At 47.1% G+C, this 15,282-nt stretch overlaps 1 protein-coding gene across 4 annotated transcripts in view; it reads right to left on the reverse strand.

Annotated features, from left to right (window-relative positions):
* Window positions 1-224: 224 nt before the first annotated feature.
* The window catches only part of ALPK2 (alpha kinase 2), a 148,009-nt gene continuing 132,951 nt past the window's right edge, over window positions 225-15,282 (reverse strand). For 3 of the 4 annotated variants that reach the window (XM_033238717.1, XM_033238715.1, XM_033238725.1), the window contains one exon: window positions 225-1,016. In XM_033238717.1, the coding sequence (XP_033094608.1) occupies window positions 800-1,016 (217 nt within the window). In that variant the 3' untranslated portion in view covers window positions 225-799. The remainder of the gene's footprint in view (window positions 1,017-15,282) is intronic. The other variant, XR_004443741.1, reaches the window with a different exon arrangement.

Consider the following 15,282-nt stretch of genomic DNA (forward strand, 5'->3'; position numbering starts at 1 on the left):
CGCAATCCACCACGGGTCAGCCCTGGGTTTAGGCGGCTCGGGTTTAAGGAACAAAGTAGAAAGTGATGGAACCTAAGTTGTAATGTAAGAATGAGGGAAAAACACAGATGCAAATATTTTGTGCTCTAGGAAACATATTAGGAAACAACTAAATCCTGGAACAATGTAAAATATGGCACACATTCTAAAGAACAAGGGTCTATAATGAGACATACATCGTACACTTTTTGTTTAAATATGAATTTAATTAAACAGAAAATTGTAAGTGGCTGTGTGAATGATGGGAAAAGGCTTCACGTTACAGAACTCACCTCCAGCAACAATAGCATATTAGATACCAGTGGAACAACTTGACCCAGTGAGTGAATTCGTGATTTCTGTTTACATCACAGCAGGATGTGTCTAGAAATCCCAGGTTAGGAATGGGGGTGGGAATAATTTTGGCTGTGAACAGACTCTTCTCAGCACCAAGTCCTTGACAACACAACCACGTGCAAATACACAAATAGACACATGACTTGAGGTTGGTAAAAACGCTAAACGTGTATACAAAGAATGGACTGTCTTTGAGACCGATCGTCGATTCAATCTCCCCATAAACCTGGTCACAAATCCTGTTCTGAAATAATTTGAGTGAAGACAGCAGGTGATGGGTTTAGAGGCATTTGGCGCACAGTCAGCTGGGAATAAGGATTGCCACACACTCTCTGCAGGCTGTGTATTCTCTCCTGTGTGGCCTCAGATTTTCTCTGGCAAGACTGTGTGCTGCTAGCCAGTGGCCATTAGTTTACCGGGGATGTTAGGTTTTCTTTTCGCCTGGGGTCTCAGGCCCTGTCTTCTTCACTGCCATAGAGTTTGCCTGAACTCGGCTTTTCCCAGTGCTTGGCTTCTTCTGTTTCTGGCTGTTGTTTTGAAGGGATTTCAGTCCCAGCATTTTGCAATACTTGTTACACTGGTGTAGTGCTTTAAACTGATCAATGAAGGTCATGGAACAGTTGCCTTTAAATCCTTTGTACCTGTGAGTTTGGGTGGAAGGAAACAGCTTTTAAAAACAGGACACTTTCATCAGTTTAGAAACAAAAACTTGAAAGGGGAAACTAATGGTGCATGGAACATATATGAATTTCAGTTTTAGGTAAGAATGGCCACAGAATCGGGCGCAGTGGCTCACGCCTGTAATCCCAGCACTTTGGGAGGCCGAGGCAGGTGGATCACGAGGTCAGTAGATCAAGACCATCCTGGCTAACATGGTGAAACCTTGTCTCTACTAAAAAAACAAACAAAAAAATCAGCCGGGTGTGGTGGCACGCGCCTGTAGCCCCAGCTACTCGGGAGGGCGAGTCAGGAGAATCCCTTGAACCCCGGAGGCGGAGGCTGCAGTGAGCCGAGATCATGCCACTGCACTCCAGCTTGGGCGACAAAGCAGTCTCAAAAAAAAAAAAAAAAAAAAAATGGCCGCAGGATAGACACAACTATTAGTGAGGGTAAAACATCAAAGACTGTGGAATTAAGTAAGAGCAAAGATCTGCTGGCATGTGCAGTGAAGTTCAGAGGCCTTAGAGTATCCAAAGGTCCCAGTTGCTCACGGTTGGAATGTACCAGCATTTTATTGCCCTGCTCCTCGTAGCCACAATGACCAGTGCTGGGCTATTTTGATAAAATATAGATCTCTTAGTGATTGAAAACCACCCCATCCCACCTAGAATTTCTAAATAAAGAATTTCAGAACTTTGGAACTAAAAGAAATTGTTTTGTTTAGACCCTTCAATTTACAGTTGAAGAAATTCAGGCTAAGAGGTCATAAGACTACCCCAAGAAAACAAAGCAAGTTGATGTAAGAGACAAGATTAGAATGAAGCCCTCTGAGTCTTTCTCCTACAGCAGAGTCACTCCCCTGGCAGCCCACTTTGTCCCCAGGAGAAGAAGAATTTTTGTCTCTGGCAGATTCTTTGTCTCCAGTAGACTCTAGAAGGGTCCATGCTGACCCCTTGGCCAGGAGTAGTTTCAGGGGTTGTTTCTCTTGGTTGGGACATTTAAATGCTTAAATTATAAATGGCCATGTTTTCACGTCCCAATTATGGTAGGTTAGTGTGCTCCTTGAATGAACAGTTGCCCAGCCCCTGCGTCTCCCCAACTATCTGCAAATGAACAAGAGATCCATCAAAAAACTGGTTGAAGGTGCCCTGGGTTCTGGGCAGAATGTCAAAGGGTAGTAGGCTATTGCAGCTTGTTTAGTAGCTAGAACAGTGACCCTGCAGGTCTTCCTGCCAGTCACCAGAAAATCCCCAAATCCCATGCACACACTCAATCCAGTCACAGCTCCTCACAGAGTGTGGAGGAGGCCAGGTGAACATAGTGCCAGCCACATACCCTCCCCAATAAGTGGCATCTCCTTGAGATGTCCAAGGGTCCTCCTTGTCACCACAGATGAGCTCCTTTGTCAAAGGAATTTTCCTTCAACATGAATCCCATGGGGATAAACACTCTGAAGCAGCACATATATAAACCTATAAGGTCCACGTTGGATCCACTCAGCCCCTCCCCATCAATGCATTCTCCACACTGCCACCAGAGTAACCTCTACAAAACATAAGTCATGTCATCTCCTGCTTACAATCCCATTGCTGTTAAAACGAAGACAAAATTCCTGAACCTGCCTGTGATCCTGCACTGTCTGGCTGCATCTCCCAACCCACTGACCTCTTCAGCCATTAGAAGTGTCCAAGCTCCCTCCTCCCAAAAGTTTCTGCTTGCACTATTCCCCCTGCATGGGATGTTCCTTCCTCTTTTTTCTAGATAAGTCCTGCTCACTTTATTTATTTATTTATTTATTTATTTATTTTATTTATTGAGATGGAGTCTCATTCTTGTTGCCCAGGATGGAGTGCAATGGCGCAATCTCAGCTCATTGCAACCTCTGCTTCCTGGGTTCAAGTGATTCTCCTGCCTTAGCCTCCCGAGTAGCTGGGATTACAGGCACCCACCATCACACCTGGCTAATTTTTTTTTTATAGTAAAGTTGGGGTTTCACCATGTTGGCCAGGCTGGTCTTGAACTCCTCACCTCAGGTGATCCGCCCACCTCGGCCTCCGAAAGTCCTGGGATTGCAAGCATGAGGCACCACGCCCAGACCTTGCTCACTTTAAATTCTCAGCTCATTTGACCTTTCCAACCAAGTCACATCCCCCTGTCATAGACTCTCCTGGACTGTGCACCTCCTCTTTGTGGCACGGTCACACACACTGTCTGACATCTGTGAGTGGATGAGATGGTTAATTTCTATCTCTCCACTCACTGTAAATTCCGTGATGACAGAGGTCAACACTCTTTGTTCCCCACTGTACCCCAACACCTAGTCCAGTGCTTAGTAAACCGCAGAAACTCAACAAATAGGGGATGATGGAAAAAAAGAGTGGGATGCTTTTATTTTAGTGGTTGTTCAGAATGCATTTTCATTTGTCTATTCTTGTGCTGACCTGTATCAGCGCCGTGTACTTTAAAAATAAAGTCACATGGGAGGAAGGGACAGCAACTTTCCTCCCTCCCTTCTCTACAGCGCACCTAGCCAAGCACTGTGCTTGAGGCTACGGATTCAACAGAGAACGTGCAAGACATTGACCCATGTTGTCCAGTGAAGAAGATAGATATTGAATCATTACAATGAAATATGATGAATACGATGCAGGGGAAGCATTGCTGGCTGGTGAGCCTGGACAATAATTGGTGGGCTTAGTTTCTGTCAGTTTCCTGATGTCCAAAGTGTGAATAATAATAATGCCCACTGAGGCGGGTGGATCATGAGGTCAAGAAATCACAACCATCCTGGCCAATATGGTGAAACCCCAACCCTACTAAAAATACAAAAATTAGCTGAGTGCAGTGTCGGGCACCTGTCGTCCCAGTTACTCAGGAGGCTGAGGCAGGAAAATCATTTGAACCCAGGAGGCAGAGGTTGCAGTGAGACCAGATAGCGCCACTGAACTCCAGCCTGGCGACAGAGTGAGACTTCGTCTCAAATAATAATAATAATATTAATAATAATGCCCATAGGGTTGTTGAGGGGATGAAATGAGAAAATCCACAGAAACCATGTAGCTCACAGCATAACACAGTAAACAGTCAAATGATGTTGATCATGTCGTTGTTATAATTATCAGCATTACAACTTATGCAACTGATGCGGGCTTCCTGTGGAAGAGACTTTGAAGCTGAGAGTCAAAGCTGAGGGATTTTCCAGGTAAAGGATAGGGGCAGAGGGTGCCTGGCATTCAGGACCAGTGACATGTAGGCCCCAGTACTAAATGAAAACAAGGGCTCCTTGTTCAAAAAGTATTAAGAATTTCAAGACAACAAGCACAGAGCATTAAACCAAACACAGGGCCCTTCTGAGTGTGAGGTCCTGCGCACAAATTGCATATGCACGAAACTAGTCCTGTCCAGTGGGAGAGAGTGCTGGCCATGGTTGCTTAATAGGGCCAAAGGCAAAATGGCAAAAAGAAGTCTGTAATGCTGGCGTGATGCGGATTCTGTAGCTGATACGATTCAGGAAATCAGGCCTCCTTCATTGGCTGGTAGAAACTAAAAAGGTCAACACACCTGGACTGAATGGGGAGAGTTTTTTCCCTATGCAATCCAAATAGGGTTTTAAGCTCTTAAGGGTGCGAAAGGTTTCCTTCCTCTGTGAAGCTAAAGCAGCAGGCTGCAGCTCCACCCTGCCATGACTGTTACAAATCCAGCTGCCCCTCCTCCTCCTGCCCGTGGGAGCCCACGGTCCATGGCCTTGTGAAAAATGACTTGGTTTCTAAAAGCCAAGCTTTCTCATTGAAGAAAAGGTCAACCAAAGAAAGGAGTTGAGTCTGGCAGAGTGGGAAATCTTCTACTGCTAATGGTATCATTTTTACATCTCTATCTTCCTCTGCAGGAACTCCCTGAAAGGCTGAAATGTCAGCCTGTCAACGTTTCCTGTGTGCCTGAGCACTCTCTCCTTGGTGGGACGCGGGGCCAGCGCAACCTGCTCTGTCAGACAGGATGGATGGCTTAATCCCACCTGCCGCTGGGGGCACCCGGGTCGCTTCACACCAACTTCTGAGCTCCTCAACCTGGGAATGTCACGCATGGGCGGGGCAGCTTCCCTCTCTGAGCACATTGGAAACAAGTTCCGATCATTTGCATCAGGACTGCCTCGAGGCTTTTCAAATTCAGACAACATCTGGTCTCTGCAGAGAAAAATGACTAATTCACACTGTGACCTCCCAGAAAGATCACCGCTTCGTCCTGAAGCACTCCCTTGCCAGCAGGTGTTAATGCCAGGTAAAAAGAGAGCCCCTGTCTAATGGTCTCCACCTCTGGAATGGAAAAAGCTGAGCTGGGTCAAAGGAGCATGACTTCCAGGCAGCCCCTGGGTAGACTTCTTTCAGGAATCGGCCTCCTTCTCCACCTCCACTTAACCTCTTTCTTTAGACCCTCGCAGAAAAGCTGGAGTCAGGCAGCAGAGGCTCGGATGGCTGCTCCTGGGCATGGTGAGGCCAGAGAGGGAAGCGAGCTCTGCACCGTCTCGGAGACCCTTTCTCAGCCCTTAGCTACCTTCAAGCTCCAGCTGCAGTGGGCTCTCTCCACACCCAGAGAAGACATCTCTCCAACCTCCTCCCTACATCTTCTTGAAAACTAGACACCCCTCTCAGAGTTAGGAGTGCGTGTGCCCATCTTCTCTCCACAGATTATGATCTCTCTCAGGACACTGCCTTATGCCCGCAACTCCTGTCCAGGGGAGGCTTTTCAACAAATGTTGAGGGAACAAATAAATGGGGACCAGCCCCATCCTCAGCACTACCTAGTCCTGGTCCTACTCTTGTCTCCACATCACATTTCTGAACATCTCTTTCTCTAATTTTCGACCCTCACCTTGGCCTGTCAGACAATGTTGAACTTCCCTTTTCCCTAGCTTTCTCAGGTGCAGACTTTTGTTTGCTACCTAGCATTTACAGAAATTACAAATCTTCCTCCTTTCTCAATTTGGTCTCTGTCTCAGTCAGGTTGTTGGGCTGCTGCTTTGACCCATTGTTCTCACAAACTGACAGCCATCACCAAGGCCATTGCCCTTGCACAAGAAAAAAAATAGGGCAACACCCTTTGTGTTCTTAGACTGATTACTCCAGATTCATTCAAAGGACATGAATTCAATGACATCAAGCTCTCCTCTACCCAAGCAATGGGAAATGCAGGTTTCCCTGCTTGTGACCCACCTTGCATGTGACATGTGCCACCTGCTGCCTTGAGGATTGAATCTGGAGCTGCAGGACATCTCTCCAACAGGATCACCATTGCAGAAACTCACTATCCTTTTCATGTTGGATAGATGTAGGGGGTTGAGCAGCATCGTTGCCCACCCCATCCCCAAAGTCATGTCCTTCCCAGAACCTCAGAATGTGACTTCATCTGGAAATCACGTCATTACAGATGGAATTTCTTAAATGAGGTCACACTGGAGCAGGGGAGGCCCTCAATCCACTGTTACTGGTATCTCATAAGAAGATGACAAAAGACAGAGACCCACAGGGGGAATACCATGTGATGTTGGAGACAGAGGTTACAGAGATGTGTCTATCAGCCAAGGAACTCCAAGGATTGCCAGCAAACCTGGAAGCCAGGGGAGAGGCATGGAACAGACCCTCCCTCAGATCCTGCAGAAGGAGCCAACCCTGCCAGCAACTTGATTTCAGTCTTCCAGCCCCCGGAACTGTGAAACAATCAATTTCTGTCATTATAAGGCTCTTGGTTCGTGGCCACTTGTTATGGCAGCCCTAGGAATCTAACACAATGGAATAAAGAATCTTGTATTTGAGATCTTTTTCAAATATTTTCATTTTAAAAAATCTTAACTCTATGGAATTTTACTAAATGGGTCTTTTCATCCTTAACCTTTAATTAGTATAATTTTTTAGCCTATCTCTTGGATGTGAATCTATCCATCCTCTCTCACAGTCTCCAGAATTGGAACACTAAATTTACTCCACTAAACAGCATTGTAATCCCAGCACTTTGGGAGGCTGAAACAGGAGGATCGCTGGAGCCCAGGAGTGCAAGACCAGCCTGGGCAACATAGCGAGACCCTATTTCTACAAAACAAAAACAAAATATGAACAGCATTCAGTATAGTCTTTTCTCAACTATATACCCCCCGGGAGGAGAGTGGTCCCTACGAATGACCTCGAGACTCTGTTAAAATGCTAATATGGATTCAGTAGGTCTAGAGTGGGGTGGAAGGTTCTGGCATTTCTACCAGGCTCTGAGGGGTATTGATGTCACTGGTCCAGGGACCCCCTCTCCTTTGAGCAACAAGAAGATAAACTACTCAAAGTGTTCAGTGATCTACACTCATCCCTATTTGACTTTGGAAATGTCTTTAAACTGGAACACAAGTATATCTTATGTTTATGAAGTTAGTGTCAAACAACCTGACAAAGTCACACTGAAACATCCCACCTGGGGAGGAGCTATGGAGGCTGTTTCCACAGTCCTGCCCTCACTCAGTAAAGATTTATTCAAGATTTGCTATGTGTTAGAAACTGTGCCAGGCTGATGTCCTGCTTAAAAACAATTCCTCTCTCCTCTCATCCTAATAATGAATAGCATAGCCTTTCAGACTCACACAGAAATCACCAACTGATAGCAGCAGGGTGACTGCTCTCTCTCTGGGATCCGCTCACAACCCTGCTGGACAATGTACTGGCTCCAAAAACACCTGGAGAGCAGAGGTGGAGGAAAGTCACAGAAACTTCCAGCCCTGGCTGAGTTGGAGAAACCAAAGTTCTTGGCTGGCTTAATAAAGGAAATGAAGACAGGCAAGGCAAATCTACTGAGAAGTTTTCCTGTACTTTGGTAACCCATTAGATGCCAACCAAGAAGCTGCGTTAAACACCTTGAGTTTGAGATCCTTTCTGAAGAAAATTTTCATGCAGAGGGGATGGCTACAAGGACAAGGAATTCGAGGTCAGGATGGGGGTGAAGAATTGAAGCAAAGCCCTGGTCTGATGTGTGATGTGTGTGTGTAAAATAAAGCCAGGCTGGACTTAGGCTCTGCTAGAACAGACTGTCACCTGTGTGGAAAGGGAGGGACACTGGGGAGCTGCTTCCACCTGGAAACAACAAGAGATTCCTGAAGTGCCACTCATACCCTTCATTTTCCTTGTGTACTCATTGATTTCTTCATTGATCAGGCAGCAGCTGTGTGCCAAACACTGTAGGGGAACTAAAAGGGATTAATTAATAAGCAGAGTGGCACTTTTCCAAAAGCGGCCATCTTGGAGCAAGCTGTCACATCTCAGCGGGAGGAAGTTCTGTGGAAACCCGGAGGGTACTATTTTCACACTGCTGAGCAGATTCCTACAAGATTTCCTAGATCAAAGACAGCTTGGGGTTTATCTGGCAGAGGGAACAGCATGGTAAGGTTCAGAGGCACGTTCTGAGCAAGAGCAGGCGTTCTGAGGGGAGATGCTGTCAGAGGATATGTGAAAACGTTTCAAAGCCATGCTGTGCCATTTCTCCTGTGACATGCTGATTTCCAAAATATGTTCTCATGAGCAACAGTCCCACAGGAATATTTGAAATTCTGTGGTGTAAATGCTGTGGGAAATGCTATATGATATCTCTCCTAGGTTTGGTATGGGAGGTAGCTCACGCCTGTCATCCCAGCACTTTGAGAGGCCAAGGCGAGAGGACTGCTTGAACTCAGCAGTTCGAGACTAGCCTGGGCAACATAGTGAGACCTCACCCCTACAAAAAAAAGTTTAAAATAGCTGGGTGTGGTGGTGCATGCCTGTAGTTCCAGCTACTTGGGAGGATGAGGAAGGAGGATCACATGAGCCCAGGAGTTCCAGGCAGCAGTGAGCCGTGATCAGGACTCTACACTCCAGCCTGGACAACAGAGAAAGACCCCGTCTCAAAATAATTGTAATAATAATAATATCTTTCCTTGTCCCTAGGACATTCAAAATACACATCAGCTCTTTAAGGACCCTATGAAGTCTCACACTAAAGAAGCCTCCTGGCCGGGCGTGATGGCTCATGTCTGTAATCCCAGCACTTTGGGAGGTCGAGGCTGGTGGATCATGAGGTCAGGATATTGAGACCATCCTGGCCCCGTCTCTACTAAAAATACAAAAATTAGCTGGGCGTGGTGCCGTGTGCCTGTAGTCTTAGCTACTCAGGAGGCTGAGGCAGAAGAATGGCTTGAACCCAGGAGGCAGAGGTTCCAGTGAGCCGAGATCGTGCCACTGCACTCCAGCCTGGGCGACAGAGTGAGACTCTGTCTCAAAAAAAGAAAAAAAGGAAACCCCCTAAACTTATTCAGCCCAGGGTTTCCCAAAATTACTTGACAACGAAATCTTGTTTCACATAATTACTTTGAAAAGCACTTTAAAAATTCATGGAATTTTTGAGGGTGGGGATGTAGCAGCATAACCAGATCTGTGTTTTCTAGAGAAGTCCCCTGAGGATGTCTACAAGGTGACCTTCTCTTGGGGCAGGTGACCTTCAGCAACTGATCTCAACGAAATGCCATCTCAGCCGCCACTACCCTCCCTGGGCCAGTCAGGGGAGCCTCCAGGCAATTCGCCCCTGCTTTCCGCCTTGTGCAGGTGAGTGCAGGTCAGATCACGGCATGGCCAAGCAACTGCTTGGATGGCCCCATCTCCCTCTGAACCAAGTCTAGCCCCTCCCCTTGTTTCCTGGCACTCTCTGCCCTTCTTGCCCAGTGCTATGGCTGCTCCCTCAGTCCTCAGTTGAAGCCACAGTCCCAGCTGCCCCAACAGAAACCAAGCCCTGGCCCTATCTTCCCTCATAGCCTCCCTGGCTGGAAAAAAATAAAAAGCAGAATACAAAAAGTTCCCTCCTTCTGCAGAAAAATGAGAGGGAGAGGAGGACAGAAGTGCCCCACCTTCAATGAGTCTGGTCTCTGTGTCAGATGGCAACATATTCTAGAATCCCTGTACATTTGCACAGTTTCTACTCTCATTGCTTTTGATGGCACCCTCAACCAGGAGGTTCTGTGAGACAGGAGTCCCGAAGAAGAGAGCTCAGAGAGGAGCCCAGGGGAGGGGGAGAAGCACTCATCTACTATGCGTCCGTTTTTGAGGTCATGTGAGTCCCATCTCCATGAATATGCAGGAAGCACACAGTCCATTCCTTAGTATCTGAATTGCAAACTGGAGTTGAAGACAAAGAACCCAGGAGGGGGCGCTGTAGGTAGACATTCACCAAATAAGCAACCTGAGATTCACCCACTGTCCTAAGCCCCAGAGCTCTAATTCCCAAAGGACTGTGCTGGTTTTTATCTGCAAATGGGAGTGAAACCACCTTTGCAGAAATTATAACTCAGAAAATTGTGACAGTGAAAGAGATCTGACCTAACCAACTCCTTCTTGCTTCTAACCTCCAAGCTGTCCTTGTTCTTTCCTGGGCAGAGGCCAAACTAACTTTGGGAGGAACTTAGTTTATAGTTCAACTTTGAAACAAAGACCGTAACAGCCCTTTCCCAAAACAAATTCCCTTCTTGCTTGGGAACTAGACTACCTTTGCAGGACTAACAAATTAGCCACAAGATTAGAAATTACGGTTTAAGAGTCATGCAGCTGGAGGCTACAAGGTTCTAAACCTCCCCAGTTGCTGCTAAGGATGACATCACCATTGTAAAATCTAAGCTTGGAGCTTGAGATGTTTTTCAGACCCTGCCCTTGATGGATGAACTGGAGCCTCCCCGATCAATAAACTGGCTCATGTAGTCATGTGGCCTCCACCCAGGAACTGACTCAGCCCAAGACAACAGCTTCGACTCCCTACGATTTCATCTTTGACCTGACCAATCAGCACTACCCCTACTTCCCGACCACCAACCCCCAAATTTTCAGGGAGACTGATTTGAATAATAATAAAACTCCAGTCTCCCATACACCTGGCTCTACGTGAATTAAACTCTTTCTCTGTTGCAATTCCCATCTTGATAAATCGGCCATGTCCTGTCTAGGGTTACAGGCAAGGAGAACCCGGAGGGCGGTTACAGGAGGCTCTGCAGGGCCACAGCGCAGGCAGTTGAGGTGAGGGAGAAGTACGCCAGCATTCCCACTAGGTACAGGCTGTTTGAGAATTCACCATTCGGAGAAGCAGCTGGGCTGACGCCCTGGGTGGAGGTGAGGGTGGGTAGAGGCAAAGCCACATTTCCAGTGTGCTCCAAGTTGCACAGTGAGGGCTGGAGGGTCTTCCATATTGACAAGCTCTGAATCCTCATAAGGGGTGCCCACCACTCTGGAACATCACTCCGCAGTTCCTTCCTCACTCTTTTCCCACAGGTTCCTTTCCCTCTGCCTTCAGTCAGGCAGGGTCTCTTTAGACACACACACACACACACACACACATACACACACACACACAGGCAGATACACAAAGACACACACAGACACAGATATACACAGAGACACACACGTACACACACACACACACAAAGGCAGACACACAAAGACACGCACACAGACACATATACGCACACACACACATTCCCCACACCTCCTTTTCTAGCTGCCTTCTAGACTTTTCCTTGTCTTTTGTCGACAAACTTGTTGAGTTGCTGGCATCTTAGCAGCACATTCCCTCTCTGATCTGTCACCAGGCTCCCACCTGGTGACACCGCATTGGCCTAGACCTTCCTGAAGGCAGTGATAACTCTTTTCTTGTCTATTCTGGTCTTCACCCTGTCCTGTCCGCTCAGGCTCTGTCACCCCTGACCCTCTCGGCCATCCCTGCACCTGCCTCGTGCCTCTGTCTCCCTCCTACTGGCCACCAGTCTGTCTTGCAGGGGTGATCTCGAATCTACCAGGCTTCTCTAGACATTCTCTCTGTTCAGACTCATCTCTGAAGCTGGATGACAAGCAATGCAGCACCTGTCCCTGAGTCCTCAGGTCCTGGGAAAGGACTGGGCAGGGGGACAACTAGGGAATAGGGTCAGGAGTGGGAGGGACCCGTGGCTCCCAATTCCAGACACTTCAACAGAACTGTCCTTTGTAAGACTTCTGGGCAGAGGCCAGGAGACTGCTGTGCTAGTCCCTCCATGGAGGGGGCGTGTCCTTGCTGGCTCTGTTGGGCCTGAGAGACTCCCCTACACACTGAGAGCACTGCTTATAGTAGGATCTGCCTTGCCAACAACTGCAAAAATCACCACTGTTCCCTTCAGACTTCCCTTCAGCCTCCAGACTTCCTTAATGGCAAAGACTGGCCACATAAATCAGCCAGCGGGCCAGTCGGTCCTACTACAGAATAGCCTGACCCGATGAAGATGGGATACAGGCGGCCTTCCAGGACAGGTGACCATGGGGCAGGCGGGGAGAGGAGCTATCTGGGGCATAAAATTGCCTTTCTCAAGCCGACAGGCCTGAGAGACTGGTCTGCTGACGCCTGGCATTGGGGACTGGCTGAAATGTTTGGTGTTCTACAGTGGCAAGGCCCTGCTATGACATACTTAAAAGGCCTCAGGAATTCTGTTCCAATGTCCCTTTGTTTCCTGTCCTGGCAGACTCATGCATTGCTTTAAATACTCTGCCTAGAGTCACCACTCATGCACATAAGCCTATTCTTGGGGCGTGTTTCTTCGGATTAGATTGTTTCTTCCCACCTCCAGCTTTGTTTTGGCTCTTTCTCTCCAGGTACGGTGGTGTCTCGGCCTTGTGACTGGGCAAAGTATCCCAGGTGGCTCCGTCCCCTCCGCCTGCTTGTGGGCATTGAGGGCAGAGCCTTTCTTTTGGAACTCAGCTTGACCGAGTGTGGGAGTCTATTTTGATCTTTTCTCCTTTTCATGGCCAGGATCAGAGCTAGGCACGCAGATGCCAGTGGAGCCTGCTTTCTCAAGGCAACTCTCCTCCTGCTACATGAACGAATCATCCAGGCTTCTGTTCAGGGTCTCGGGAATTTGGCTTCCATGTCAGGGATGCCTGACACATGACCCTCATCCTTAAGCCTCATCGTTCTTTCTTCCAAGGGTGGAAAGATGCAAGGCTGGCTGGCAGCCGCTCTGAGGGGTGCCCTTTATGGCTGTCTATATTAATCTTATTTTGGTCCAATGCTTACTGCCAGGGGAGAAATCTGCTAATGGTACTTTTCTTTGTTTTATTTCAATCTGGCAACTGGAACTTGGCTTTTTGGGGGAGCCTACAAAGGGCAAAGTATTGGTTCTGGTGCCCTCTGGTGGTTGAATTGCAATCTCGTCGCCTGCCCCAGGAACTCCCCCACTGGCTGGAGAGAAGCATGAGTTTGCAGGTCGGCTCCGCTGCCTGGGTGGCTTTAGATCGGTCTGGAGTTGGTTAGGTTACGTTTCCAAATCTCCAGTTATAAAATTAGGCATTTTTTCCTTGTGTAATTTCCAATCAGAAATTTGTTCAATGGTCCAGTTAGTATCTTGGTCTATCTAGAAAATGGATTACTGGACGTCAAGACAGTCTTACTTGCCCTATTTTGTAATCTGAAATTTTTGTACCCAACATTTGCCAAAAGATTGAGGTGGCTGAGGTACAGGGGATGTGTTTCCAGACATATTTATATCTCTGGCTCCCAAGAGAAATTGACATACTCCTGTTGTAAGGAACATACAACAAAGTAAAGTTGAATTAAAATGAGTAAGTCATGACAATTCTCTATTTTATTTGATGAGATTAAGACTAATTACTCCCGAAATAGGACCATAACCTTTGACTTCATTGAACAAGAGAGCAAAACAGGTTGCATGACTGGGGTGTCAGCAGCCAAATATATGGTCCTGATTGAGACATATGGGAATATATTTTTTTAATGACACACAGAGCACTGCTTCTTATGATGGTGCTATTCTCCCAGCTGAGCCCTGCCAGGTACCAGCTCCCCCAGAGAACTTCCGACTGTCCCGTTGCATCATGAATGAACTAAGCTCACGCACAGTTGCTTGCTAAGAATCAAGAGAACTTCCTCAATCAACCCTTCTTCCATCTTCTCTCCTGCTCTCTGCAGTCTGTAATGCTCGCCTTCCTTTCTTCCCCTGGCTTATTTGCCTCCCACCTGGACTTTCCTGTCTGCAAAGTGTCGTTGAACTTGAGCCCTTTCCAAGTCTGTTCTCATGATTTAGCTCCCTTTTGCAGCTTTGACATTCACTGGAGAACTTTTTCAATTGTGCCTCGGCCTCCCAGCATCGAGAATCTGCCCTTCACTTTGGGGTGCTGACTTCAGGCAGGAAAGATTTCTTGACTCCTGCCTGCAAGCAGGCTGCCCCATGCCCCATGCCTCCTCACCTGTGAAGTGAGGAGGTTGGACTTGATCACTGGTTTCCATTCCAGAGGGGTTCCCAGGAGGTCTCTCAACCACCCCTTATGCTCTGTTTGGAGAAGTTTTCCCTTTTCATCAGTTTTTCAAACTGTGATTCTAAGATATATTTCTTTTGGGGGAAAAAAAAACAAACCTGTGGCTTAAAAGGTAAAGTTTAAAGAAAAGTTTTTAAAAAACAAAAGAAAAGAAGATCTAATATCCTTGCCAAAGCTCTCAAACACTTCAGAATCTCCTCCTCTCCCAGCTCCTGCTTCCTGGCCTCTCCTTGGGTGGGAAGGCAGTAAGTAAGTAATACTTTATAGACAGCATTCTGCACTGGGCTCCAGCCATCATCGCTTCTAATGGGTCTTGGGCAGCTGTCCCAGGCCAGATAAGTCATATTAAAGCTGAGAACAAAACCAAAGGATTGGATTTCTTTTTCAATCAGGAGAAAAAAATATATATGCCATTTGAAGCTCCCAGTTGGTCTGGGTTCCTGGAAGCTGTTGACTTGCTTTTAAAAGATATCTTAAATAATCACGACCACCTTCATTTTTGAAACTTCTTGGACAGGTTTCTTTGTTGTTTTGGTAGAGAGTTGTTCTAAATAACAGCATGAAATTTGCCTACTCTAGTGTCAGGCTAAGACATGAGGAGGGAAGGGAAACTAATATTTATCTAGCTCACTTCCAGTTTCAGGGCCTAGGTGTAGATTAACTGGCAGAATACTCAGGGCAAGCCGGAGTGTCCCAATGCTGTACATCACTGCCTTTAAGAACTTAGTCACATGCCCACAGTCACACAGCTGGTATGACGAGAAGCCAGGATCCAAATTAGGGCTGGCTGATGCTTGTATCTGCAAGGTTCTGCAGAGCACATGGAGTCTGGAAAGGAAGGCTCCATTTGGAAAATCCTTCTGGGGTCCAGAAGCCTCCATAAATAGGGCACCATATAATTTATCTTCTAAAT

This window comes from Trachypithecus francoisi, unplaced genomic scaffold (assembly GCF_009764315.1).
Source record: "Trachypithecus francoisi isolate TF-2019V2 unplaced genomic scaffold, Tfra_2.0 Contig01474, whole genome shotgun sequence".
NCBI classification, from domain to species: domain Eukaryota; kingdom Metazoa; phylum Chordata; class Mammalia; order Primates; family Cercopithecidae; genus Trachypithecus; species Trachypithecus francoisi.